The sequence below is a fragment of the Aphelocoma coerulescens genome, chromosome 2 (assembly GCF_041296385.1).
Source record: "Aphelocoma coerulescens isolate FSJ_1873_10779 chromosome 2, UR_Acoe_1.0, whole genome shotgun sequence".
NCBI lineage: Eukaryota > Metazoa > Chordata > Aves > Passeriformes > Corvidae > Aphelocoma > Aphelocoma coerulescens.
Window position 1 is genome coordinate 56407491 of NC_091015.1, and position 24326 is coordinate 56431816.

At 38.5% G+C, this 24326-nt stretch overlaps 1 protein-coding gene across 3 annotated transcripts in view; it reads left to right on the top strand.

The window, feature by feature from the left end:
- Positions 1–6130: 6130 nt before the first annotated feature.
- Positions 6131–24326, top strand: part of ANLN (anillin, actin binding protein) — a 28531-nt gene continuing 10335 nt past the window's right edge. For all 3 annotated transcript variants that reach the window (XM_069007616.1, XM_069007617.1, XM_069007618.1), the window contains exons 1-20: positions 6131–6210; positions 10360–10513; positions 10885–11169; positions 11585–11931; positions 12635–12854; positions 13759–13952; positions 14089–14196; positions 14677–14797; positions 15662–15778; positions 16320–16546; positions 17077–17228; positions 17546–17693; positions 18336–18471; positions 18792–18974; positions 19544–19670; positions 20513–20561; positions 20641–20697; positions 22130–22168; positions 22535–22556; positions 23294–23406. In XM_069007616.1, the coding sequence (XP_068863717.1) occupies positions 6193–6210; positions 10360–10513; positions 10885–11169; positions 11585–11931; positions 12635–12854; positions 13759–13952; positions 14089–14196; positions 14677–14797; positions 15662–15778; positions 16320–16546; positions 17077–17228; positions 17546–17693; positions 18336–18471; positions 18792–18974; positions 19544–19670; positions 20513–20561; positions 20641–20697; positions 22130–22168; positions 22535–22556; positions 23294–23406 (2817 nt within the window). In that variant the 5' untranslated portion in view covers positions 6131–6192. The remainder of the gene's footprint in view (positions 6211–10359; positions 10514–10884; positions 11170–11584; positions 11932–12634; positions 12855–13758; positions 13953–14088; positions 14197–14676; positions 14798–15661; positions 15779–16319; positions 16547–17076; positions 17229–17545; positions 17694–18335; positions 18472–18791; positions 18975–19543; positions 19671–20512; positions 20562–20640; positions 20698–22129; positions 22169–22534; positions 22557–23293; positions 23407–24326) is intronic.

Consider the following 24326-nt stretch of genomic DNA (forward strand, 5'->3'; position numbering starts at 1 on the left):
CGAAGAGCCACGGTCTTATTTTTATATTCCATTAGTAAGCCTATTTTCTGTGTCATAGCAGTTTGTTAAGCAAAAGCAGATTGAAATATTGAGGATATTTACTTATCTCTAACACATCCTCAGTGTAATTATATATGTAGTTTGTACTGAAGCTAAGGGACCAGTGTCCCTCATGAGTATGTGTGTGGAAAATATCATTTCAGTTATGTTTATTTAAATTTCAGTAGAAACATCTGTTTCTTATTTCAGATATGCTTTTTTCCCCCAAATGTTGAAAAAGAGAGTTCCAAAGCAAGACACTGAGCAGCCTAAAATCCTGTCCAAGTAGCACCCTCTAGTGTAAACATGCTACTTTTGCAGAAAGGATTTCATGATACTTTATGGCTGTTTTTTTCTAAAGAACTGACATGGAAAGTGAAAAAAAAACTACCATGAACTCACGTAAAACCCTCTTCATATCCTTAGATCTTTCCCTACTGAGCAAAGCATATAGGCTACACTTAATTTGAAGCACCTATTTTGGTTTTAAAAACTTTCAGGTGATTTTGTAGGCAACATTCTTGTCCTTCCTTATAAATAATTTATTTTTATGTGTGTCCTGTAGTTTCATTTATTTGTTTAAAATAAGATGGAAAGAGGTCAGAAAATTATCACCTGTTAAACTTATAGCCTACTGAGTCTTTAAAAAAAAGCTAGAGCTGATAGAACACTTTTTTTTTTTAGTGAAAAATGGTTTCTTAACAAGAATCTCCTAATTTTTCCATTGTTCAGAAAATTATTTCAAGAATATAAAATGCAATACAATTTGGCTGGTGAAACTGCTGATGTGATTATGTGATTACTCCATTTGCACTATGCTGCAGTTGCAAGCAAGTCTCAGGTACTGAGACATCCTGGTCTAAATTAACATCGTGGCACTTAAGTACTCTCACGTCCTTTGCTTCATTTCAGAATTTTTATGTCAGCAAATGGTACATCTGTACCATAGGGATAAAGAAAGAAAAGGGGGTATTTTACCTTGAGACAACAGAAGGAAGTCTCATTCTCTTTCTCCTGTGTAAATCAGTTAGGAGACCTAAATGAACAGTCGTGAGAAACTTTCTGTGATTTAGCAATACAAATGCAATATTATACTGACTGAAGACAATAAATCTTTTGAGAGTGCATGACATGCAAATATTTCTTAACTCCCATAGCCTTGTAAAAAGCAGAGTTCAACCACCCAGAGATCTTTTTCTGAAACTGAGTCCATTTGACAACTGTGTTGTTAATGAAATGAGTTTTGTCTCATTCCTTGTTTCGCTACTTCTCAATTTTAATATATCTTCTTTCTTTTCTTCTGTTTCTTTCTTATTATCCCTTGTTATTTGCTATTTTTCACTCATCTTGTTTTACTTCTTTCTCCCCATAATCATAGAATCATTAAGGTGGGAAAAGACATCTAAGATCATAGAGTTCAACCATTAACCTCTAATGTTTTTGCTTTTCCCTACAGCTTTGATTTTTGTGCGATTTTTCCTTCAGTTGCTCCTCATATGAGAGATTCTGTAATATTTTCCCTCAGCAAGTGTCCACATCAAAGGATTTTTCCCCCAAATACACTTGTCAAGGCAGAATGAATGAATGAATGAATCCTTTTGGGGTAATGGAAAACACAATCCCAGGTAAAATTACACTGTAATGGCTATGGGGTTTTGCATTGTTTTAGTCTGGGTGAGCTGGTTATGAATTTCCTATATTCAGACTATTAGGAGAGAGACTTGTGCTCTGAGCATTGCTAATTTAAATCCATGTCACACATTGGGTTACTCACTCATGAAACCTGTCTTGTTCCTGACGTAAATATATTCTTTTACTGGATAATGTCAGCCTAAATTGCCTCTGTGATTATCACAGGAGCTGACAAAAGCAGTATAATCACCTTTGACTTGGCTTAGAGAACATATCCTAAATGCTGCCCATCAAAATGTTTTTGATTATGAAACAATTGTAATAGAAAATACAGATTAATCCAAACTGCAGCGTTTTGCTAGACTATGGATCAGCCCTTCTATTCACTCTTTGGAGGTGAAATTGCCTTTTTCCAGGCCACCTCTCTGGCATGCTGGGATATTCAAGAGGATTTGAGAGCACAATTTGCTCTTCATTTCAGAATCACTGAAAGGATGGATATTATATTCTTACTGCTCTTCTGTAGTGCAGGATTCCCTTATTACAGGGGTCCTTCTGAGGGGCCTGTGAAGAGGGAAATTTCTTACAGCCTGACTTCAACTTAGACATAACCAAGACACAGAGAGTCCGACCTGTACCACACATCCTTCAGGATCCACTGGAGGCAAAAAAGAAGGTGGGCCAGGGGAAAGAGATGTCCTCAAGAAGCTCTGCAAGGGCTGTCTCCTTGTCTCTTCCCCAAGGTTTTTTCGCCTTTGTTTGAAGTCATGGGGAAGAATTAATTCTAATGGGACTATAGTCCAGAAATTCTGATGCACAGCATAGTGTGCTAGGCCATACATTTGCTTCTCCTCTCTGTGGATTCCCATGCAATCCTACTACTAGGTGGGAAATGGCTATCAGAATCATGACAGCTCTCCAGCTGATTAGTGGAAGAGTGGATTTTTTCTGGTAAAAAACACTTCCTGAAAGTAAATCTACACTACAAAAAATATTACACTACTCTAATGCACTGTATTACAATGCTACAGATTGAATCTGCTTGCAAGGGCAAGATAGGTGAGCATCGACTTTCATTTTGAGTTATTAAACAGCGAATAAAAGGAAATCAGAAGATGGAAAGTAGTAATTTTCTCTAATTGACAGGATTTTTCTGTGCATCAAAGGAAGCATCTTGCTCATCTTTCCTTTGGAATCAGAATTGCAAATTCAGTTTCTCAGCAGAAAGGAAGTTTTAGGAAATATTCTCTGAGGATTACAGAATGGAGCTACACAGTGAGCTACACTGGGATTAGCATTTTCAGTGTCAATATTTTAGATTTCTGATTGTACTGGTATTATAAGGAAGCCAGAGATAAAAACACTCTGGCATGTGTTCTACCTACTAGTTAAAAAGTGCTCCACTCTTATTAAAGTGCTAGTGCAAACATCTATAGCCTTCTAAAATGGAAATACACTCCTGAAAACAGTCAATATGCATTACAATTTTTGAACGAAAATTTGGGAAAGTAAAAACATTCTTCTTGCCATATTTAAAAAAAAAAAAGACTGGCTCCAGTGCACAAGTTCTCACATGAAAACTGCAAGCCAGCAAAAATTGTTCCCAAAGTGCTTCGTATTGTGTTATTTCTTGTTACAGAAAGAATTGCTTTTCATTATCTTATGCCTGGCAAGAAGACATCTTAAACCACATCACGTGAGGGGAGGAGACAGTGAAGGGTGTGATTCATAATTTTTGAATGCAAAGGTCTAACATAAAATATAAAGCTGTTAAACAGGCAGAGGTGGCTCATTGTGCTGCTGCTTTCACATGGCATTCTTTTCTTTCCCTCTTTTTCTTCATGCCTTCACATTGTGAAAGATCAGTGGATTTCTTTTTCCCCATAAGCTGCTGTAGAAATAGTTTTACTCATTTATTAAAAAAATATATAACTCCAACTGAAAATTCCATTGCTAAGGGCTGCACCCCCACCACTATGCAGACAACAAACCCCATTTCTGTAGCACAATTCTTGAAAATGACTGACTTTGTTTGGCTCCTTAGAGTGATAAAAGGGTAAGATACATTTACTGTCCGCTGGTTTCCTGGAAGACAGACAAAACTCCTTGACAAGATGAGAAAGTAAGTATTCGATTTATCTCTAGCAGGACCTCAATGAATCTGGATTGAAATGATGAAGAATTTATTAGCTCTGCAGAGAGCAAAAGGAAAGGACATTTGTCACCTATATACTGCATTGATTTAAGCAGTTATACACTCCTAGGAGTCTCCATTTCATTTTTCAGAGTAAACTGTAGAGAAATATATTTTACAAGAAATATATTGCGCAGAATAAACATCACTATTTTCCTCTTTTTTAACAATGATTAGCACGTCAGTATTATGTGCACATCATTATGTACACAAACAGAGCAGCCACCCCCACTCTGTCGGCCCCCAGGCTGAGCATCATGTGCTACGCTGTGTCATTTGAAAGACACCAGCAATGGATGGAGCCACATTTGGAAATGCACCAAGGACAGATGGAGCTGCACCGTATAAATCCCACAGACTCACATGTAAAGCAGAAAGCATGTTTCGATTGCAGTAATTATTAAAAGGGCTCAAATTGTGCATGCCTTTTCTTCCTTTGGGATGGCACGAGAAAGAAAGGAACTAATGGTAATTCTCTGTATTTTCTGCCAAGGACTTTGAGCTCCATATTGGCTGTTTTGTCTTCTGGTGTTTTCGTGCACTGATTCTCTACTGCTCCATTAAAGGAATGTTTCTGTTGTTTATCAGTGATAGCTAAACCTGGTTTTTCCTGAAGGAAATAAAGCCTGTTCCTTCTTACCACTGAACAGGCTGGTTCATAGATTATGAATGAGTGACAAGTCCCATCTGGCAAGTCCCAGTTTTCTGCCTGGTGTGTGAGCAAGTTCTGATGCTGGACCTCAGACTGCTCCAACCCATGTTTATCTGAGAACAGCGCAGAGATGTTTGTTTGCCAGAGTGTCTAATCTTGAAGATTTCTTCAGAAAAGTATTATTTGATATTGTAGTTTTAGATTCTGCTGCACACTGATGCCATGCTGTTTGTAAATAAGACATGGGAAGGATTTTTTAATGAGGGACAGTTAGAAGAGTGTTGGTTTGTTTAGCAAGGCAAAGTAAAGGCTGGATGAAAAGACTGCTGCATATAAACAATCAAAGAGGCAAGAAGCACAGCACTGGTGAAGAAAGGCATTCATGCAAGGTAATGAACACTATTTGCATACAAGCAAAAAGGTATAAAGGGGTGCCAATACATATGGATAGACTGGAAATTTGACAAGGTTTATTCACTGGGGCAGTCAAACCTATAGCAGCCTCCCAAGGGGAATGGCAGATAGGAAAAAACCCAAGCTGTATTTGCGATTATGCTCAAAACATGTATGGGAAGGGAGTTTGGGATGGTGCACAGATAGCAAGGTGTGAACCTCATCAACCAGTGGGTCTCTGCTAATTCCACATCCACTGAGAAAGGTCTGCCAGTGAAATGGTGCAAGGGACAGCTGTAGGAAGTGGTGGGTGAGGTTTCATGAGACCCACCGGCTGTAGTACGAAGAGAAACTCAAAAACCATGAGAAGGACCAGTAAGTTTCACAGCTGCACTGGGTAAGTATCCTCTCCATTTACTGTGGCACATAAAAATCATGTTTTCCACTGACACCTCCATGTCAATGCCAGGTGAAAAATTAAATCTTCCAGGCTCAGGGCACACTCCCACTGAGCAGCTGCAGCAAGATGTGTGGTCAACTGGACACTATTGCTCTACTTGCCTGTAAAACAGGTGAAAGCCTTTTCTTTAGAAGAGGGACTGCCAGTAAGGAAGGTGAGGACAAGAGGACATAGTCTTTAAGCTGTGCCAACGGAGGTTTAGGTTGGACATTAGGAGGAATTTTTTCACCGAATGATTAGATATCGGAATGTGCTGCCCGGGGAGGCGGGGGAGTCGGTGGAGTCCCCGTCCCTGGAGGTGTTTACGGAAAGACTGAAGTGTCACTCAGTGCCATGGCCTGGTCGACAGAGTGGTGTTCGGTCACAGGTTGCGCTCGATGATCTCGGAAGTCTTTTCCAAACGAATTCCGTGGCAGAGCAGCCACGGCTGGATGGACTCCGGGCACGCAACACAAGGAAGCCCTGGGCGGCAGGGCCGCACACAGGGTCAGACAGAACGCGGGAGTGCAGCTCGCGGAGCCAGCCGTGATCCCAGAGCCGGGGAAGCGGGGCCGCCCTTCCGCCCGCCGCCAGCCCCTCAGGTCCCCCCCGCGCGGGCGGGCGCGTGCGGCCGGATTGGGCGGTGTTCCTGTCAATCAACGCCCGAGTGCGCGCACCGCCCCCTCTTCCCGTCGTGCGCGCACCGCCCCCTCTTCCCGTCGTGCCCGCGCGCGGCGGGCGCTGAAATTCAAATCCCGGTAGCGGTTGGGGCGGGCGTTCGGCTCTTCGCGGGCGGCCTTGGCGAGCGGACTCTGCGCGAGCGGCGGCAACGGCGGCACCGCGATGGACCCCTTCACCGAGGTGAGGGCATGGCCCGGCCCGGACCCTGGGTTGTCAGCTGGGGAGGGGGCTTAGCCGGGGAGGCGGCGAGTTGTCAGTGTCGGGGACCGCCGGGAACGGGGCCGGTTGGGGCGCTTCTCCTTGCACCGCGCTCTCCGGGCGGGATAGTTGCTCCTGGCTGAGCGCTGTCAGCCACCCTCGTCCTCGCTCGCGGGGGGATTTGCGGGCTTGCAGCGACCCTCTTTCCCGGCAGCGGGGAGACCCTCGCTGCCCCGCCCCGCCTTGCTCCTGCCGGTGCCTCCTCTCCCGGAGCCGCCCGGGCGCTGTCAGATCCTGCCGGGAGAGGACAGAGCGTGGGTGATGCGCGCAAGGGCTTGCGGAGGAGAGGCCCTTTCCCAAGGCGGGCGTTTGCCTTTCATGCGCGTCTGGCAGATAAGATTTTCAGCGGGCACGGGAGGGACCCCGGGAGCAGATGGGAGCGCTGTTGACGCACTCTGTGCTTGCCGTACCTAAAGGTCGGATCATAAGTCTGCCCAAAGCGGAGACCATCTGATAAAAAATGCGTCTTATTTGGCACTATTGCCACCTGCGACTGGTCATATTCGTTGGTAGGCACAGTTCCTCTTTTTTTTTTTTTTTAAAAAAAAAAAAGCCATGAGTTGTTAGGGTGCATTGGCTGTGTGTGTGCTTAAGTTATACAGAGGCAAAATTGTACCAAAATGAGGAATTGACCACCTTGAATCTGTATGAAGGTTGAAGGTTTCTTAAAGATGCTGTGCTTTATACTTCTGATTTCATGTCAGAGGTACAAAGTTTTAAAGCTATCTTGTGACGGCTTTGAGAAATGTCATAGTAACAAGGGACTTCAATCCACAGCCTGCGTAAATAAAACCTGAACTACTTAAAAAAAAATTCAAATCAGATACAGTGATTAAATACTCTCTCCTCCCCTTTTAAACAATCTGTTTATCAAACTGACATGCTTCAAATAATTTGAATGCCCAAAAAGGTGACTGCACAGATCTTATTTTAAAAAGATGAACATAAGGTGTTCATCTGAATAGATTTACTAAATGTGTTACGCCAAGGCAGTTCTACCCTACCCCCATGTACAGTTTTGCTAAGTGTAAACATCTAAAAACTTCTTCCTTAGTTGGTAGTGAGTGACATGATCCAGCATGTCTTAAATAAACTTCCAGTTCAGACTACTGAATCAAGTTTAAAATGGTTTTGCATACTGGGAGATATTCCAACCTCTACACGCCCTTCTTGTACATAGCTAATTTTGAAATGCTTTGAAAATGACCAACTGTGAGGCCGCTCCCCAGAATAAACTTCATTCAAGTGTTAGCCAGTATTGCACCATGCATAAAAAGTCACCTTATCAAGAATACTTCTGCTGTGGAGGACATTCCACTGTTGTGTAAAGTTCTGACCAATATTAGTGTCCTAGTATTGAAGTTTAGTAACTTTCCCCAAAGTTGTGTGAAAAGAAAGCCTTTTACCACCTATTTATGTTCTGTGGTTTGTGTTGCTATTTTTTTTTTCTTTTAATATAATCTTCCCTTAGTTTAACTGTTTTCAGATAATCTTTGTCTACAAATTACCACACTGTTACTTGCAGGGACCTGGTGAGGCATTTATGTAAAACAGTGTAATTTGAGCCTTAATTGGATGAAGCATACTGTTAATTCAGTGTATGCTGATGCCTTTGGCATAGCAAATTTTGTCTGTGTCTCAGTGAATTTAAGCTCAAATAAATCTTTCTGTAAGATTCAGTGGGATGCTTTCAAATCAGTTCTGAAATAATGTTTCTTTTGGTTAATCTTGCAAGACAAAGATAATAACCTTCTGAATTTCAATCGAATTATTAATTCAGATTGCATAGAGGAGATGGTGCAGTGGGTGCTTTTTCAGGATCGATCGCAAGGAACATGCTGTTTGTGACTTAATGTTTATAGCTGATTTTGTAACTCACCGTTCTTGCACAGAAGGGTGTTAGAAGTAGTCTAGGTTATTTTGTACTTTGAAGTAGTTTTTACCATTCTTAGAGGCAAGTATGGTTTCCTAGCATGGAGGATGAGCAAAGAGAAATGAGTGAGGCAGTTGTTTGAGGAAAATTTGCAAATGTGAGGTTTGACGTTAACTGTTCCTTCATTTGCTCCCTCTGCTCTATCCTGCTAGTAAAGCAAGATAATTAGAACAAATTATTGTAATCATATATGGGCCTGAGTGTCTTTTCTAATATGTACTTTAAAACATACTTTTGTAAAACTGAGGTGGTCCATTAACATTTGAAGTTTTTTTCTGATTTTTAAAAAGTGCTTTTGTAACATAGTGATCCTCTGATTTTGACTTAGTAGTCTTCGGATTCCTTGATGTAACAAAGTAGGTAATGCTCTCACGCACTTCATGTGGTTCTTGGGGCTGTTCTGTGCAGGGTCAGGAGCTGGACTTCTAGTGGATCCCTTCCAACTCAGGATATTCTAGGATTTTAGATTTCTATGATACTCTGAAACTTTGTCATCAGAACAGTTGGAGAATGTACTTGGAGAGAATACCCTGTTGATGAACTTGGAAAGTAATCCTCTAGTTGTGGAGTGTGGCTTACTCATCGTGTGTTAACAGCACCGTTGGAATAATGGCAGTTGCATGGAAAATTTGAGATGCAAGAAGCCAATAGGAGCCGGAGCTGAACAACAGAGGCGTGCATTCTTGGGAAGTGACATCTCATTTGTAACAACTGAAACTCTATTTTGCTCAACTAACAAAACAGAAAGGAATGTGACTCTATTTGAATAGAACTGTAGGAATACTGTTGTAAGATATAGTCAACTTTTTGCAAGAACAACTGTTAATTTAAATCGCCTTTAGGATTTTTTTTTATGTGGGTATTATGCGTGCTTTGTAGCTTCGCATTTTGGAAATAAGGAAAGCTGACTTGCAAACACAACTAACGTGGAACCTGCATTGAAGGCACTCATAGATAGCATTTCATGCAGTTCGGTTTGGGCTTTTTTTTTCCCAAATTCCTTCTCTTCTGTGAAAGTTAGCAAAGCTGAGATTTGCTTTCACAAAAAAACTGTTGAGATTGACATTGTATTTGTCCTGTGTTGCCCTACAATGGAACATTGTTTAACACTTCAGCCTTAGACAGTTAAAAATGTGAAATGTGTATTTAATTGCTGTGCAACAGGACAGATAATAGCTGGCACAGTTCTCACAATAATTTATGTGCTACCAAACAAGTGCAGTTTATATGCTTCCCTTTAAAGGCCATTAGTTCAATCTCACAATTTCTTGTCTCAAAGGACCTTAAAACCTCGATCAAAAGAGTAATTAGGTATCCTTTAGGTGTGATCAAACTGAGTGATAATGACTTACAAGTGCTAGATTTAAAACAAACAAACAAACCACAGCCTATTTTAAACTTGAATACTCTAAGGAATCATTTTGTACTAGTGTGGAACATTTACTAAAACAGCTATTTTGTATTGAATATAATCAGAGTACTCAAATTTCCAATGGGCAGCAAATGAAAATGTTTTTTTATAGCTTTATTAGTATCTCTTTATATGTTTTTCTGCATAGAGATAGCTTAATAAACAGGCTATTTATCATAATATAGCTAGCTATGTCATCAGTCTATTCTTAAAATTTAGGCTTGAGGCAAAGAAATTCACCTTTTGATTTAGGGGGTGTAATAACAATTTTTTTTTTTTTAATATTGACTGCCATGCATTTATTTGTTGAACTTTTTTACGACCTCTTGACAATCACTTCAATGTTATTTATTTTGTTACAGGGCTAGTGCCAGTCAGGTGACTTGACCAGATGCTTTAGCAATGTGTCAGAAAACCCTACTAGCAAGACTTGACAGATCAAGACTGTCATATGGTGATTCAGGATAAAAAAAAATGACTTTCAAACATTTCTGATGACTTTGGGGTCTATAGGAGCCCCTCCTCTTTCATTTTGCCATTGCTTGTGTCTCTCTAGCCTGATTTTCTTTCAGACCCAAGCTAGTTGGAGACAATAGTTGATTTAATGACGGAAATTTGGAACCTACCAGCTATATATGCTAAACAGAATTCCACCATCTTTTACTCTGAGCTGTTACTAGTTAACACTCTGCAGTCTGTGGTAACACATGACTTATTGATCACTCAGAAACTCCTCGAAAGAACCCGTGCCAGGCGAGAGAACCTGCAGAGGAAAATGGCGGAGCGGCCCAAGATGGGGGCGAGACCCACAATGCAGACCAAGAGAGCCAGAGAGCCTTTGGCAGACGCTGGTAACCAGGCACCTCTTCCTGGTGATGAAGGTATTTTGCAACATGTTTAATAAAGATTGTCTTGATACACGTCCCATTTTCTTTCCAAAGGGAAAGTGAAACCACTGAGCATTTATCTTAAACTAAACAGTGATGGATGCAGTTACCTGGCCACTAGGACTAGCTCATGTTTAGCTGGACTGAGAGCAGGTGTGCCAAGTCATTAGTAAGCTATTTAGAAATAATTGTGTAGTGCCAAAGAGAGTGCCGTGTGCTTGGTAGATTTGGGAAGGGCATTTTTTTGGGAAGCATATTAGGGTATTCATAAACCACAACTTTATTTGCACTACAATTTTGTGTTGTCGGGAAAATATTTTAGATTGTTTGAATACTAATTTGCTTGAATACTCTGACCCATCCAGTAAAACCAGATACAAAGCCATCACCATCAAAGAGGCTCTGCTCAAATGATGTAGAGACTCAGGCCTCTAGTTCGGAGAACATACAGCCAGTTCCTTCAAGTTCCACAAGCCATGATTCTCCTCAGATTACTTCAGAATCACATGAAACTGCTTCTAACAGAGCTTCATTGGTCCAGCCTCTTGAGAAAGTAAAACTGAACACCAAGTCAGAAACTCCTGCAGCCCCTTCAGTCAAAACACGTATGCAGAAGTTGGCAGAACAGCGGCGCTGCTGGGATAGTGAGGGTATGTTTCACTTGTTAAGCACCATTGGTGTCTCTCAGTGTTTGTATTGATGATTATGTTGGCTAGAATAAGATAATTTTGTGTGTGAAGGTTAATGTTTTCATAAAGAGTTCTAAGACAACACTAGGGCAGGCCTGAAATATTGAAGCTGTTGTCTACAGCTTAATTCTAAACTTTTTTTTCCTCTACTAGTATGATGCCTTGCTCCTCACAACAGTGACATAAGACTAGTAAACTGCTTGATTAAAAATGTTTAATTTGCTTAGTCTCAATGCCTCCAGGGATAGTAGTTTGATTCTGCTGATGGCAGGAACATCTAATTGTTGATAAACTCAATATATAGTACAATGCAAAAGATGCAAATATATCTCAATGTATTTTGTTAGCGAAATAAATGTGTTTTCCTTTTTTTCAGATCCCTCTGAATGTGTTCCTCTGTCTCCTCTCCAGTCAAAAGATCTGTCTGTTTCTCCACCTAAGCAGAGATCTAATGCCCTGACAAGTGAAACCCCTATTGGGAGAAGAGGCCGTTTAGCTAACCTTGCTGCTACTATTGGTTCCTGGGAAGATGACCTAAGTCATCCATCTGCAAAGCAAAACAATGCACAAGAACAGCCTGGTACTACTTGTTTATCCAAATTGTCCACTACAAGTGGAGCATCTGCTAGAATCAATAGTAGCAGTGTAAAGCAGGAAGCTGCATCCTGTTCTCATAGGCTTGTTGAGGCTTCTATTAATAAACCAGCAAACTCAAAGAGAGCGGTGAGTGTCTGATTTAGTTGCTGATTAAAAATTGATTTGAGTGTTGTATTGGGGCAGACAAATGTTAGCACATAACTATTTAATCTGGATTTAAAGATTTGGTGTGAGTCATCTTAGTCTATTTACAACTTCTGCTTTATTGCAATCCCACATGCCCTTTTTTAATAGCAGATATGAAACAGCTTAGCATTCCTTTTATTGAGACTTAAAGATGAGAGTACTTATGTGTTTTGTCCAAGTCGATGTCAATGTACTTGATTGCTGCTCTTGACCATCAGAAGGGGGACTTGTTACAGAGATACTGGGTTTCACTCTGTAACTTCATGTAGTCGATTGACTGAAATCGTAAATATTATTGCTGTACAAAGACTTAATCAGAATGATGAAATTACTAGTACTAGACATCTATTGTTCAATTTATGCCATTTCTGCAATGACAGTATCTGCCATGTGCATTCATGTCTAGAGAAATGTGGGAATATACCTGAAATAGCTGGCAAGAGCACCTGGAATCAAATGCTGAAACAATTTGAAATACTGGATAAAAAAAATCTATTAAAAGCTTAACACCTGGCTTTTTCTTTTGTTGAAGGAATAGGTGATAGTATGATATGCAGAGTGCTTTCATCCTTTTTCCTCTTGAGAGAATAAGAATGTAAGCCTCATAGTTTTGTTTTTTTTTTTCTTTTTTTCCCTTGTTGAGGATCCAAACAAATTTTTACCACAATCCTCAAGAGTCACTGTTCCCTGTTCTAAAGAATCTGAAGTACAACTGCCAACAGAGAATCTCTGCAGTCCTCGGAAAACTGAAGATAAACAGCAAACAGCAAAGTCAGCTTTGCCTCAACCAGTTCAGTCCAAAGCAGAGCCAGTCAAAGGAACACATGTGCAACTTGAACCTAAGGGTAAACCCACAACACCAGGTAGGCTGTTTTAAAGCTTCAGTAAATATTCATTCAAATTAGGCCTATGTGTTCTGTGTTGGAAACTACATATTTAAGAATTTAAGGTACCATACCAGATAATACCTATTTCCAGCTGTAACTTGAATAAAATGCTGGTGAGTTCTGTGATAATTGTTGTAAGTTGTACAGCTTCTGTATTTTGCAGGGGACATTTTCTTGGACATGGTTTTAGTAACTCTTAAGAGCAAAAACAGCCTAACATGTAAACTGAAATTATTCAAAGTTTATTTCAGATTGTTGGATGCTGTATGTATCCATTCAATATAATGTTAAGAGCCAGCATATTTAGAAGAAATCAAAGCTTGGTGCCACATAGGTGCTCTAACTTTGTGGTGTCTTTATTTTCAGTGATAGCACTGATGTCAAAACAAGAGAACATCCCCAGTTTTAAGTTCAACTGCTTATTATGTCAGAAATCTGGACTAACAGCTTGAACTCTTTGAAATGATGGCCAGAAAAGCAAGTGTTCATCTTTAGATATGCTGACAATAAAAGACAAGCTTAATCAAGTAGGGTGGATGCGAAACAATATATCTGCCTCATATACAAGATTTGCTCATTTTCATGAGAGATACAAGTGGGGCTGGTTAGAGGAAATTTGGAAAAGGCAAACCAGTTTAAATAACTGGTGTGTTACATGTGAACTGTAGTAAGAGACACACATCTTGCTCTGATTTACTGTTTTATTAACATCACTGTTATGATTTGCACTTCAGGTTCAGTTTGTATTAAGTATAATGGAGTAAGAGCTGTAAAGGAGACAGCTTAATTGCTTCTCTGGGAACCTTCGTCAGGATACAAAGTTGCAGTGATTTCTTTATTTTTGAGACTTTCTTTCAAGGCAGAACAATTGTTCTTGTAGGGGGATCAGGAATTAAGCCCTTCCTGGAACGCTTTGGGGAGTGCTGTCAAGAGCGTAGTGCACGCAGCCCTGCTACGAATACTGCAGGGTGCAGAACACCCATTGTTACCCCAAATACAAGGACAATCCAGGAGAGGCTTCTCAAACAAAATGAAAATTCCTCTACTGCCAGTTTAGCGCTTCAACTTAAGCAGGTATGAGTTGTTACATTCATAGCTAACTTACAAGCTTGGGGAAGGTTATTACTGTTCTGCACCTACCTGAAGAACCTGAAATGTTGTTACATCTTAAAGCTGTCAGCTTTTCTCCCATTTCCCTTCATTTGTGTAGGAACGTGAACGAGAACTTGCATGCCTTCGTGGCCGATTTGATAGGGGCAATCTGTGGAGTGCAGAGAAAAGTGACAGTTCAAAGAGGAAGCTTCCAGAAGCTAAAATGGTAATGTGTTACCTCATCAATCAAAATACGATAGTCTGGATTGCTTTAACATATTCTGAACACGGTTAGATGTGGAAATGTATATAAGAGATAACAACCTATGCTTTGGGAATGCCTGGGCTGCACAAGATGACTTGTCAAGTGATTTGTATGATTATTAAAAAATTACTAGATTTTTTTTTACCTCTTGTAGAATTAACTAAGACAAGTGATACTGCTTTGAGCCAATTGATTTATTTACTTCTTGACAATGTTAAGTGTGGGGAGTTGTATGTTCTATAACTGCAAAAGCAAAAGAGCTCCTCATGCAAGCATTTAATATTTACTACTTTAGCTAAATATCTTAGATAAATAAATAGGATACTGGATAGGCAACCTCTTTTTCCTAGCAGGCATTAAAATGTGGTTTTTTTCTGGTAGTTTCTTTTTAGTCACTTTGAATATTACTGCCTGAATGCATTCTGTTTTTATTCTTGCTAGGAAAGCCAATCTCAGACTAGTCCTAAACATCCTCTTAGCTCAGATGCCTCTGCTCTTGCATCATCAGAAGACACACCAGCAGGTGACAGGCCAGCAAAGTCTCCCAGCGTGGAGTCTTCGGGTGAGTCAGTTTGCCTGGGACTAGTGCTGTACTGGAGCACTGCACTAGATATTCATGAGCAGAGAGAGAGGCCAGTAACACTGATGTGTGGAACTGGACCCTCCTTTGGTTACTGATTGTCTTATCTAAATCTTCTCGTATGATAGTAGTACTCTGCACTCCTATACCACTTGGATGGCAAGGCAAGATTCTCTTTTTGGTTTTTAATGGGTATACCTATGTTTCAAACTTTATTGGAGGTTAAGTGTAGGGAAGTGAATGACAATTATCAGTTACAGATTTAGTCTGTTCTGTACCTGAGTATCCAAATTTCCACAAGAATCTAGTGGAGGGAACATTTCTCTTGTCAGTATCCCTTTATGATATTAATTATTATGGTAGGACACATGAAAAGAATTTTGAGGTGCTCCTGACATCCTTTCTGGTGTTTACTGAGTGGAAGAATCTTCAACTCTGTGAAACAAGTGTGAACTTAGTTAACACTCTTGGTAGCCTGTTTACTTGTAAGGTCTATCAAATGTCCTAGAATAACTGGGTTTACATGCAGTGGTTTCTGTGTAGTGGTTTTTTTTTTGTTTGTCTTTTTAAAATTCTCCCTTTTTGCTTTTGAGTGGGTGCACTCCACTATGGTCTCAGCATCATTTCTTGTGGTATAAGTTTCACATATAAAGAGATATAAAGATTCTAAGATAGAAGTCTAGATGTACAGGTTGTGGAGGGTATTCTAATGGGTTTTTTTCGATGTGTGGCTAACTGGAATATTTAATCTATTGGTCTTTTTTTTAGTAAAACTTCTAAAATTCAGTAACTAAAATAAAATTTAAAGGGTAGACATAATACTTCTTTTCTTTATAAACCCCTTAGATACTTCTAAATGTGAAGAGGCTGATAAACCCAGTCCTCTGAAGATTGCTGACTCAAAGAGCCCTATAAAAGCGATGTCTGTCTCAAAACTTGAACAACTTGATGAGAAACCAAAAGGTTTGTATTGAGTAGATGTGTATTAATGACTTAGGTCTCTGTTGCCACTTGTTTAGGACAGTGTTAATATCCTTCAAGTCTGAACAATGAATTCACCATCCCTATGCTGACCCCCATGTGTTTTGTAATGAGGTTTATATAAAACAAATCAGGAAACTTCTTTTATCATACATAACCCTTCTCTCTTGACATTCAAGTCTTCAAGGAATATTAAAAAGTTGATACTAAAAGTTCATTGGGAAAGGACAGAAATGACTGCTCTGCTGTTGGACTTGCAGTTAAGCTTCAGATGCATTTGAAATGAAAAGGTTGAAATTTGCCTAAAAGGTGCATCTTTTCATTCCCTTTCTACATTGATTATGCAGTATATGTAAAAATAGTATATTAAAATAGCTACAGAAGTGTACTTTGGGGTTCTATATGCCCAACTATAAGAAGTGCTTTTTAATCAATCTTGCTTGAAAAGCAAACGAGTTTGCTTTTCTGTTTGTTTAATGGGAGTCTTGATGCTACTAATATGTTTAAAAATGTCGCCCTTCAGATGAAGTATATGAAGGCAAAATGTGTGTGGATGATGAGATGAATAGCTCAAAAGTGATAAATGAGATTTTTGAAATTCTTCAAGAGGATGGTCCAGACATAGAAAAGCTGAAGAAAGAAATGAGCATGAGCCTGGAAGGTGAAAGTGATGAGGATGAGCAGGAAGAGTCACTGAATATTTCATCGATGTCTCTGTTAACCCCTCTAGTGGAATCTGTTGGTTCAGAGGTGAGAATTATTAGGAGGGTGGGGAAGGGCTTGTTTATCACCCAGAGATGTACAATTGGCTTGTGAGCAGTGATATTTTGTAGTATTAGGATATCTGGGCTAAAAAAGAAGTTACAAATTATATTTTGCTAATGAAAGCATAATGAGGCAAAATTATTTTTCTCTGAAAACAGTGTAGCATATTGGATTCTCTGCTTAACAAGTGGTCTTCTGCTAAATCAAACCTGTTACTAGTACTGGACTTGCAGTGGTATCCATACATTCAATGGAGTGACTGCTGATGAAAAATCTGAAGAGAAGTACTTATGTGACTACTCTTGTGGAAACTAAAGGTGGCATCTCATCGAGTTCAATAATCTGTTGGTGTCCTTAAGATAAATAAATGAACTTGCTCTATATCCATATTCGTAAAATATCATCTGTTAAATAGTATTAAGCAAATTTACTGTTTATATGCAAAACAAGTAAAGGAGAGAGACAACAGATAATAATAATTAGGTATCTGTAACCCAATGTTTTCTTTTCCTCAGGCCTTTGGTTCTCCTTCTAAGTCAACTGGGGAAGGCAGCAGTATCAGTGATGTAAGTCTGAAGTCTGAGAAGTTCCAAAGGGCTAGAGTTCCCAGAGCAGAATCTGGAGACAGTATTGGCTCTATGTCGGAAGATCGCAACCTTCCTTATAGGTAATAAACACAACCCCCCGCCCCTGGTTCTGTGTACAAGTTACAACACTGGCTTTTTTAACTCTTCTAATGATGCATACTGCTCACATTACAAAACTCAGACTACAAATTAAGCTTTTTTTGCAAGATCTCAGTTTTTATCAAGAACTGTGTAGTCTTTTATGTTGCTTAAACTTAAAATCAGCTCATAGAATGCTTTCTTTAAAGCCATTTTGGCAAGTTGGAAAACATCAATATATAATACATATCCATGAATATGTTAAAAAAAAAGCTTGGCACTCCTGTGAAACATTTTGTGGGGTTTCCTTTTTTAAAAGTGTCGATGCGTACAGATCCCAAAGATTTAAGGAAACTGGTCGTCCTTCAATAAAGCAAATCATTGTTCGCAAAGAAGATGTTGCTGCCAAACTAGAAATGAGAAGAAATGGCCCATCTGATCAAGTCAATATCAAAAAGAAAATGCAGGTATATAATATGCCTCTTAAAATCCTTTTTCTTATCTACTGTTTCCAAATTTAATTGCCCCTGTTAATGTCCAGGACATTAACATACTGCTTAGAACTGCAAAATTAGTTTGTTTAGCATAAATATCTAGTGGTAGGGAATGATAATGCAAATTTGAACAGGTAATGCTTCTCTCAAAAGATTTGTGTTATAGATTAAGTCTGGAGAGAACAAGCCATTATTTTGAGGAGGAGACAGAATCTGTGTCTTATCACTTACTGCCTTTGAATTAGGTAGAATTTCTAACTACATCTTTCAGTAGGTAATATTCTGATCTTTACTAGTGCTTTGTTCATCTATATTGCTGAATTTCTGGTTAGCTGCTGCTTCCCCTGGTGAAGGGAAGACTAGACTGGATATGGAACATAAAATATTAGAGTATTTCTCTCTTCACCATACCTCTGAGATCAGAAAATTTCTGCTGCAATATTCTTTTGCTGAAGTAACAGTAAACTGCAAGGTTTTTGTAGTTTGATATCTAAAGGATCTGATTTTCTTCTGAAGCATTGACCCCAAAAATGCTCATCTGGAGACATTTCCTTGTTTGAACGCAACACTAAATCTCTCTTCTTGTTAAGTGTTTTTACTACTGGTTTACTCTAGGAGCTGAACAACGAGATCAACATGCAACAGACAGTGATTTATCAAGCCAGTCAAGCTCTGAACTGCTGTTTTGATGAGGAACATGGAAAAGGGTCACAAGAAGAAGCAGAAGCAGAGAGACTTCTTCTCTTTGCAAGTAGGTTTTTGTACTCAATTCTAAGTTCAAGTCTTTGTAATGAACACTTCAACAGGGTTCATGATTTCTTCCCCATGCATTTATTGTGTTACACTGTGGCCATTTTTAATAGTTCTTCACCTGGAAAAAAGAACAGGATAGCATCTGTTTTGTTTCAGCTCTTTTTATAGGCAAGAGGACATTTTTAGTATCTTTCTGGACTGTAATATTCCTACTATAGTGTAAAATGATTAACATTTAAGTTGCATTTTACATACTTATGGCAGAAAAAAAATTGTTCAGTACTTTTTCTTCTGTTGAACTATAATTTCTTCATGCAGCTGAGAAGAGAACTGCTTTATTGGAAGAATTGAATAAACTGAAGAGTGAGGGACCACATAACAAAAGAAATAAAGCTGCTTCTACATCTGCTGAATTTGCTCCCTCCAGGGGATCTGTTTCCATTTCAGAAATGCGTCTACCTCTAAAAGCTGACTTCGTATGTGGTACAGTTCAAAAGCCAGGTAAAACTATCAAACGAGAGCTTTATTTCTCTTCTCCTTCCTCATTCTCCCAACATATATTTCTGGTTCATTCTCCTTGGGTTTTGTGTTTTTGTTTTTTGTTTCTTTTTGTCTTCTGTGTTGATGTTCTCAGAAATCTAGGGGTAATGAAAATTTAGCTATTACATTCAGTTCATCTGCTTCTGACTAATTTTTCAGTGTTTCAGTGAAAGCTGATGTGTGGTTAAGCTGGCAGACCTAAGGAGTATAAAGAACTAAGATTGTCTGCTGAATCTGACTGCAAGTCCTTCCTCTCCCCTTTCACACACTGGTTAGTGTAGGTCTGGCTTGAGATGCCCCAGGCAGTAAAGCAGTTGCTGTGAATCCCGTGGAGACAATTTTGCTAGTAGACACAGCATAAAGAAAACTAAAATGTTTTAAGAGTAATTTTATAAGCAAGTCTTGACTGTAACTAAATGTTTTAAGTGGGGTGAAACAGAGATGTGCTTAATAGCAGTGCAGTACTTGGTGATTTTTTTCGATACTTGGAGTTCCTCTGGCTAACCAAATAATCTGATGTGTACTTACAGAAGCGGGAAATTACTATTATGTAATAATACTGAGATCTGGAGCAGAAAACATGGTTGCAACTCCATTAGCAAGTACTGCCAGCTCTCTGAATGGAGATGCTCTTACTTTTACTACGACGTTTACTATGTAAGTATAAAGAAACTCTTTTTTGAACCAGTTTGAACTCTGCTGGTGGAGCATGCATAAAAATGTTTAAAGTCTTAGTTATAAGAATGTCATATTCTGCAAAAAAGTTTGGAGAGATTTTGTGGTATAGCTATTTCCTTCTTCAAAAAATAGCTGGAAGGCACTTCTCTCAGAAGAGCAACCTAGACTTATTCTACCATCCATCAGCTATTTTAGCTCTTGTTTTTTCTACCTTTTGTTCTTTTCTGGAACACCTGCAATGACAGATGGATTGCTGTGCCTGAGATGTTAGTTGCTGCAAAAGAGAAAAATACATTTAATATAGCTATTTGGTTTTGGCATCTGGAAAAATAGTGCTCTTACAACGATAACTTCAACTCTCATATGTCAGCTAAAAAGGTATTATAAGTTCAAATGGCTGTTTGTTAGTAAGTCTTCAAAATAAATAAACAAACTCCCTTTTTAAAGTTCAGTTGAACTGGAATTTTCACTTAAAGCAATTTACTCAAAAAACCCAATCTGTTTCTAGAAGCATGTGCCAGCAGTGTTCTGAAGGGTGCAATCTGAGAAATGGTAGATGCACTTTATCTTCCCCTTGTCCTCCCGTCCCCTTTTCTTCTCTGAGTTCTGGGAAGTATTTTTAAATAGTAATACACTAAAATCTTCTTGCTCCTTGGACAGTTATAAGGAGTAAAAGGAGGGAAGAAGTAAAGAGTAACTTAAAACCCAACGAAACCAACCAAAACAAACAAATAAACAAAACCCCAAAACCCTGCCACAAACCAAAACAAAGGCCTTTCTGCTTCAGTTTGTTTAACTTGTTTTTATTTCTTCCCTTTTAGGCATGATGTGTCAAATGACTTTGAAATAAATATAGAAGTTTACAGTTGGGTATGTATCAATTCCTGTCAAGAGGAGGTGTAAGGGAGAATGATGTGCTGTACTTTCTTAATACCTTTTTGCCTTACAGGTGCAGAGAAAAGAAGTTACAAGCACGGATAAAAGGAAAAAGACAAATAAATCTAAGGTAAATGAAACCTGAAAATCAGTGTGCTGTTTCAACAGAAGGTACACTAGGAAAACTGACTAATAGACAATCTGTTGCTTCCTTTTACTCTCTTCTTGGAACATCTGCAATGACAGATGGATTATGGAGACCTACAGGAATTAGTAGATTGGACTTGCAGCACTTGGTTGAATCTGAAATATATTGGAGGAGAAGGAGAAGTCTTACTAGTTCTGCAACATGCTATGCTTTGCAGACCTTTATTTTACTAGGTGTGGGGCCTCCAGTAGTGATTTATTGCCCGTTTTCTCCACTTCACTTCAAACTACGCCAGTTTAAACTATGCCCTACCCTGGAGTTTGATTTTTCTTAAAGGTTTTATTGATTGACTGAAACTCCTCTTTTTCCCCAGTACTAAGTAAAAGCCCTAGACACTTGCTTTTTAAAGCAAACATTGTTTTAACAAGGGTGTACATGTCAAGTGTTTGTGCTTTGTTTAGGGAAACATATCCTTAATAAGCCTTTCTGGAGGTGGTTTGTTTTTTTTGTGGTGGTTTGTTTGTTTTGGGTTTTTTTGGGGGGAGGGTGTGTGTATCTTTCTTCTTTTCATTCTAATAGCTAGAGCATACAGTGAATTAATGGCTTCAGGTCTGATTTCCTCCTTGACAAGATATCTTGTAAAGTAAAAACAAGAAACTTGAGTGTCTTTCAAAACAGTTGGAATGACTACTTAAATCCCATGTCTGCAAGCAGAAATAGGAAATTTCTTTATTCTTTGATTTGGCACAATGAAAGCCTCCCATAGTGAAAGCTTCCACCTATTCTCTAATAAAAGTTTCAAATCCAGGGCTAACTTCCCTCCTGTGCTGTAGTTTAAAGGAACTTTTACTTGAAATGGAATGGTGTTGTGCTGCTGTAGGTAAGTTGCTGATATAAGGCTATAGATAGGTTTGCCAGTGGCATCCTGTATCTGCTTTTCAACAAGCTGCTTAGACTTGTCTTTCAGCATCAAGAGATGAGCCCATAATTCTAATTCATGTTTAATATAGTCTCACTTAAACTTTGAGATTTTAATTTGAAAATAATAACATAATAGCAGTATATTGAACATACCCATACTTTTATTGTTAACTCTTACCTTTAGTAAGTAAATGTAATTTTGAAATCCCATTACATAGGTAAAATGGCCTACTAAGATTGGCTTTTTAAAATATGCTGCTCATCCCAAGGTAATGCATGCTTTAACTTTTCTGCAGTAATTATCTCTTTGATATGCAGCATTTCTTCCACTGAGCTATATTACATCTGGTCAAAACCCAACACTTACTCAGCACCATGAGTACCCATTCAAAATTTTAGATAAGCCTTCAGTAGTTTCACTGTCTAGTTTTCAGGCTAATGTGGTGGACAAGTTGAGTAGCAAATGCATTTATCCTCTTGTATTCTTTTGTAGGTTATTACTCCAAAGAGATTATTAACATCTATTACCTCAGTAAGTATGAATGTAATATTGTAACAAGATCTGACTATGATCCTTTCCAAAGGCTGTATTCTCACAGGGATTAAGGCTGTGCCCATAATAGGTTCTTTCTATCCCGTATGTAAGACTCTATAATTTGTCCAGTTTTTTGCCAAAATTTTCTGTCGTCAGCTCAAGAAACAGCTCTGTTACACATGTAATGCCAGAAGTATGCAGTTACTGTACATTTATTTGGACTTTCTTTTTGATTTTTTTTTTCCTATTTGATTGGATTTTTAAAAGTACTTCAAATCTAGTTTCTTTCTACCTTAGCTTTGTCTTCTGTAGAAACTGTCAGAAGTACTTTTTCACTTAGCTTTTTTTTCTCTCTCTTTCTAGAAAAGCAACCTTCTTACTCCAGGTAAGTAAAGTCTAAACATCTTATGTCAGGATGAATAATCTACATTTGCTGTCAAAACTAGTATCTCAATAAATAATACTTGTAACATAGGACAATTTGTAAGTAATAAACACTAAATTTGTTTCTATATTTGACTGTTGATGGGGAAGGACAGCATCTTTCAGTGTTTTTCTAAGTATATAAAAATGTTATACACTTCTCTGACTAAAGTATGCATACTTGAGCTAGCTTTAGCAGAAATTGCAGCAATTAGGAGCTCATGAACTAAATCTGGAATGTCTACCATGCTGCTGCAACTAGTAAGATTCCTGAACCTGAACTATGGTGTGTGTTTCTGTTGATGTAAGTGCAAAGAAAAGGCGTACAAATTCTGGAAGATTGCAGTGTGTCACTTGAAAAGATGTTATGAGATTGAAAAGTCACATTCCTACTGCAGGGCATGTCTGCTTTGTAGTGTGCCTCAGCATGCTCTCCATCCCCCTGAGATGTAAAATGCTTTGTTTTCTCCTTTGTGGATATTTTCAAAGCTTGTTTCTGAAAGAAAAGATCTGCTGAGGAGGAATGGTGTGTATCAAGATTGTCTCTGAATGTGCTGCTGGGCTGCAGTGCAAAGAGTGCCTCTCCTGGAGTACTGAGTAGGGCATGCATACAGTAGTGCAAATAAAGTACTTTTTTTAAGCCTTGCAGCATCCTGATTGTGTGTTTTGTTACAACCTCACTTCAACTTTTCTCCACAGCCATGGCCAGTCCAGGTGGCCCAAATGCCATACGCAGTACTAATTTCATCCTTGTTGGATCCCACAAGTTATCACTGTCTTCTGTAGGAAATACCAAATTTGCACTGGACAAGGTAATAGAAATTATTGGTTACTAATACAAATGTAACTGCATACTACTAGAAAAATAAATGAGTCTGGGTTTACTTTTCAGGTGAAAGTACCATCCTAGAAATGAAACATCTATAGGTTTATAGATATTTATATAGGCACTTAAACTTTTTGCATAGTTGTTACTTTTACATTTAATTCATATGATATTATATATTTTTGAGATACAACAGAGATGTACATTATTATGCCTGATGCTCTTTCATTTCTTAGCTCAATAATAAGGTATGGTTATGCAAAGATAATGAAGGGATTTGATTATTGATTTGCTTTCACTGACAAAAAATTGATGTATGCAGTTGGCATCTCTGTATGTGGTCTTCATATTGTTGCTCCTAGTCTTGCAGTTATCACTAAAGTGTGTTTTAATGATAATGAAGTATCTGAAGTTTTCTGCACTTAACTGACCTAAAAATTTCCATTTGAATATATTTAGGAATATGAGTTTTTCCTTTCATTTCCCAATTAAATTTGTAGAAACAAATTATCTCAATTTTTCTTCGAGAGAGTGTTTTTTTATTATTGGGTTTTATACAATTTGTTTCTTGTATAAACAGAATGTTTATGGGCTTTTGCTATGAGAAGTTTAAAAAATCCATTCTTACATTCACTGTAATCTCGTACCTTGTAATATCTATTACCTAAAATCTATTTTAGTAGGTGTTTGTGCCAGCAGCTATCCTAAGCTAACTTAAATTAATTCAAATGTTACTACGGTTTATGGTACTAAATCACAGCTTTAGCTACCCAAACAGCAACCTAAGTGTAACTTTTTTTTTTTTTTGGCTAATCAAGTCTTATTGTGATGATAGTGTTATTGCAATTACAGCTTCTGATGAGAGATGAGAAAACAAGAACTAGTTGTGTTTGTGTATAAGCCTTA